The 5,000-nt window shown below is 30.4% G+C and overlaps 1 protein-coding gene across 1 annotated transcript in view; it reads left to right on the forward strand.

Moving 5' to 3' along the window:
• The window catches only part of LOC119576678 (dihydroorotate dehydrogenase (quinone), mitochondrial-like), a 5,601-nt gene extending 2,844 nt beyond the window's left edge, over positions 1 to 2,757 (forward strand). Inside the window, exons 4-5 of the mRNA XM_037924324.1 lie at positions 1,640 to 1,715; positions 2,633 to 2,757. Coding sequence (XP_037780252.1) covers positions 1,640 to 1,715; positions 2,633 to 2,757 — 201 coding nt within the window. The remainder of the gene's footprint in view (positions 1 to 1,639; positions 1,716 to 2,632) is intronic.
• The last annotated feature ends 2,243 nt before the right edge of the window (positions 2,758 to 5,000 follow it).

Genomic DNA, 5,000 nt, shown 5'->3' on the forward strand with positions numbered 1-5,000 from the left:
AAGAAAGAAGAAAGAGAAGAAGTAAGGAGAGGAAGAGAAAGCAGAGGAAAAAGTAAGAGAAGGGAGCAAGAAGATAGACAAGAAGGAAGATGAAGAAGAAGAGGAGAGGAGGAAGAAGCAGAAGAGAAAAATGATGATGATGAGGAGGAGGAGCATAAGAAGGAAGATAAGAAGGAAGAGGCAAAGTCAGTGTCAAAAGTAAATATTAGAATAAACATGGAGTCTATAGAAATAAATGTTGAAGAGAGGAGAAGGAAGAGGCAAAAGAAGAGGAGGGCGAGAAGAAAGCAGAGAAAAAAGAGGAAGAGGAAAAAAAGGAAGAGGGGCAAGAAGAATAAGACAAGAAAGAAGATGAGGAGAAAAAAAAGAAGAGGAAGAAGCAGAAGAGAAAGAGGAGGAAGAGGAGGTTAAGAAGGAAGATGAGAAGGAAAAGGAAGAAGAAGAGGAGTAGTAGGAGTAGGAGGAGGAGGAGGAGGAGGAGGAGGAGGTGGGGGAGGAAGAAGAGGAAGAGGAGAAAGATGAGGGGAAAGGAGGAGGAGAATGAGAGTTAGAAGAAGGAAGAAGAGCACAGGATGAGGAGAGGGGAGGGGAAGAAAGAAGAAGAGACATGAGAGGAGGAGAGCAGGAGGAGGAAAGAGTAGTAAGAGATGGAAGAAGATCAGGATGAAAGGAGAAGGAGGAGGGAGAGGAAGAGGTGGAAGAAGGGGAACAGGAAGTGGAAGAAAAGGAGAAGGAGGGAGAAGAGGAGGCTGGAGGAAGGAGAGGAAGCAGAAGAGGAGGAAGAAGTGGAGAAAGAGGATGAGGAGGAAGAGCTGTCACTATGAAAGGCCTGGTAACACATCAAAGGAAGATTGAAAAAATAGCCAACAGCTTTAACATCACAAGAGGAGCCACAGATCATCAAACGTTGTTACATATACAATTACTTATATGAACTGACAACTCAGCACATATATATAACTCTATGTATCTCTTACTCAGTATGCCATGAAGAAACAATAGAGTCAAAAGACCTTGGGGATATTTGTGTGTTTTCCTGCTCTTCCCTTTGTGCTTTTAAAACACGAGCAGTATGAAGGCAAGAATAAAATCAATTTGCAGCTACATAATAAAATGTTTAAAACTCTTATACAGTACAAACAAATTAAAGCATCATACAACACAAATAAACAGAACAAGTATACTGTAAAACTAAAAAAAAAATTCATTACTAAAAAAAACAACAACAATGCTATTGCAGCACAAACCAATAGACTTGCACTGAAAAATATGCAACTCCTTAAACCAACAAATGTTAATTTCTTGGTCTACACACTTTATTGCAAAATTTCCAGTAAAAAAAAAAAAAAAATGCTTGCTTTAGTCAAATGCAATCCACATGAATCTACATACCCATATTCATGGTGAGTCTGTTTATTTTAAAGACTATATGTGAAATATGAATAGGAAAGGGTTAATGTATGCATATTATTTTGCAGAACTTATGACTAATAACCAACTTTTAATTTGAAGGGAAATCAATTTCTTATATAGCCTTTTTTACTGCTTCCTAATGTCTGAGATCCTGTCTTAAAGGGTAAGAAAGTTGTGTTTCTAAGTCTTTTGAAGTAATCTCACATGAGGTTGTCCATGGTCATAGATCTCCCTTGAAAAGCCTCTTATGATATGGCCTTTCTTGAAAAGGTCATGCAGTATTCCAAGGCCAGACTTACAAGGTCATTTAAACCCATCCCTTATAAGAGGATGGTTATTTTACTTATCTTGAGTTTTTTGCTCAAGTCCCCAGTTTCTTCCATTGGAAAAAAAAACACTAGGATACTGTTTAGAAAGTAAATGTACCTTTGAAAACTAATAAGGACCTTCTGGAGGCAAACGAGATTAATAATAAAGTATTAATATCAGAAAGAAAAAAGAGAGTATAAGGGTCTTCTCTCCTGTTTTCACTTAAAGATTCATACTCTTTTTACAAACATGAGACAATGATATTTTTCTCAAACACTAGTAATAAAGAACAAAAGAAAAAAACATCACTACAGCAAACAGCACTTATCAAAAACAAGGTATATCTAACCTACTATCTACTAAACTAAAATCCAAACAAATACAACAGTAACCTAATCATCTATGAAGTACACTCACCTTATAATTTAGATCAAAGTTGAAATATGTGCGGTAATAGCTTTTTTTGGGAGCCTATGCTTTCACTGCCAATGTTCTTTCCAATGTTTTCTGTTTTTTCTTGATTTACTTTAATTGTCATGTGAGTTTGCTTTCATATAAATATGCAGTATCCCAAAGACTGACAAAGCTGAAGCCTAGGGGCCATGCAACCAATTTTTTTCTTTTAGCATTATGCAATGATATTATGGATATTTGAAGCACACCCTGTGCACCACTGAAATTAATTCATAGGAATTCTCAATGATATGAGAGATGCAAAGGGTGCACGGCCAGATCATCCTATAGGCTAACATAAACTACAGCCTATGGTCCCTGAAACTTGAGGGGCCCTGTTAAAAGATTTTAAAATATATATCTATAAATATAGTTTTTGAATGAGTATGATATTTTAATATTTTATGTTGCTGAATAATTTCATGAGCTTAACATAAAATTTCAACTTTCAAAAAAGAAACCCCTGGAGTCAGAAAACTAAAATTTCCAAAAGTGGCCCCTCTTTGTGGTCTTTTATTGAAGATACAGGCCTCCCGATTGAGGCCATTTTCTGATATAATGGGCCCTAGTTTGAGGCACTAGATCTAAATCATATGGCCCCAGGCAATATTAGAGGATGGCTCCATTTCAGGGAGTCCCATACTTTCATTAGCCCTGGGGCCCTCAAAAGGGGGGGTGATTAGAGTTGCTCCCCCAACATCACCATTCTTGTTAGCAATGCATACAGGATGCAAAAGGGAAGAAAATGGGTTTCTAGGAAAATTTCCTGAACATTTACATTTTATTATCACTGTACATGTTATTTTTCATTTAAATACTATTTTCTCTTACAAAGTTATCCTATCCACAAATTCACAATTCATAAGAACAACTTTTTAACCCAGTTAGCCTACTGTAATAAAAGTTTATATATTGTCTTGACCCAGAGATGGCTCTACAAGTACTTAGTCACCAAGGAGTCAGCTATTAGTCATACCTATCTCACCTGTTTACCTTTTCCCTTGATTTTTTGAAAGCTTTATTTCTATTGTTTCATTGTCTTTGATGTTATTAATATTCTAATAACAATTTACCAACCATAATATCAGTAAGAATGATAACAATGCCAATACTAATAGCATTGGAAAAAAAAAACAAACATTTTCCCACAAATTCAAGGAATGGGGAAATCAGGTGGGGTCACTAGAGCCAACTCATAGACTCCTTGGTGGCTGAGCACATGTCGAGCCATCTGCAGGTAACAAAACTCGCAAAAATCTAAAGGGAACTGTACATAAACCCGCAGACATTGGGTTGAAGAAAAATTGTTATGCTGCCTGTGATCATGTTCTGATTGAATAGGAATGTTCACTACTGAGTCATAGGACACATGAAGATAAAATGAAAAAAAAATATAGAGGAACATACCTAATAATTAATCTTATAGTCTTTGTATTATGTACAGTTGGCATTCAAAGCACTTTGTAATAATACAGTTTTGAAAAAAAGTAAAAAAAATAAATAAATAATAAAATAAATAATAAAAAAAAGTGAAACAACGCTGGCTTAAAATGTTCACAGAAGTATGGAAGTTATCTATTTCTTACAAAATTAACTGCCTGCAAGCCATTTTTGACATGCTTTACTTTAGTCTCTATTACAGAAGTATATATATTCAAGTATTAAGTAATGCATCAGATTTTACTACTTTGCAAATGTGTTGTATATACAAACATATATATATATATATATATATATATATATATATATATAAATATATATATATTTTAGTTATTTATATATATTATATATATATATAAATAATAAAATTTATTAGTAAACAACAACATCATACACAACACACACACACACACACAACACACAAAACACCACACACAACACACCACACACAACACACACACACACACACACACCACACACCACACAATATTTTTTAAAATTTATATCTAAAAAAAAAAAAAAAAAAAAAAATGTATTATTAATTTTATATATATATATTATATTTTAAAATCAATCAATAAAAAACGGAAATGCTCGTTGAAGGGGGACCTTAAGGGCCCTCTCCACTTCCTTTCCCATTAAAAACCCCCAAATTTTTTACCCGGGCTTTTCTTTGCCCCTTTTTCCATCACCCCCTTCCGAATTTTTCTCAAATTTTCTTCCTTCCTCCAAAATTTTTCCCCCCTTTTTTAAAGAGTTTTAAATAATAATTTTATTTTTTAAAATTGAAATAAATTAATTTTTTTTAAAAAAAAAAAAAATAATATAATAATATTTTTTAATATATAAATATATAAAAAATTTTATATATATATTTATTATAAAAAAAAAAAAAATACAAAAATATTATAATATTATAAAATAAAAAAAATATATATAAATTAAATATTATTATATATATAATATTATATATTATATAAAAATAAAAATATAATATATATATATTTTAAATATAATATAATATAAATAATATAAATAATAAAATAATAAATAATATATATATATTTAATTTTTTAAAAATATAAAATTAAATTTTTATAATATAATACTATATATATATAATATATTATAACAAAATTTATAATTTATTTAAATTATATATTTCCCTTTATTTTTTATATATATATTATATAAATTAAATTATATATATTATATTTTTATTTATATTATATTTTATTTTTATAAAATTTTTTAAAATTATTATATATATATAAAATACATTTTTTTTATTTATATATATTTTTTATATAATTTAAATAAAATTTATTAATATTATATTATATATATTATAATTTATTATATTAAATTTTATATTTATTTTTATT

Source organism: Penaeus monodon, chromosome 9, assembly GCF_015228065.2.
Source record: "Penaeus monodon isolate SGIC_2016 chromosome 9, NSTDA_Pmon_1, whole genome shotgun sequence".
NCBI classification, from domain to species: domain Eukaryota; kingdom Metazoa; phylum Arthropoda; class Malacostraca; order Decapoda; family Penaeidae; genus Penaeus; species Penaeus monodon.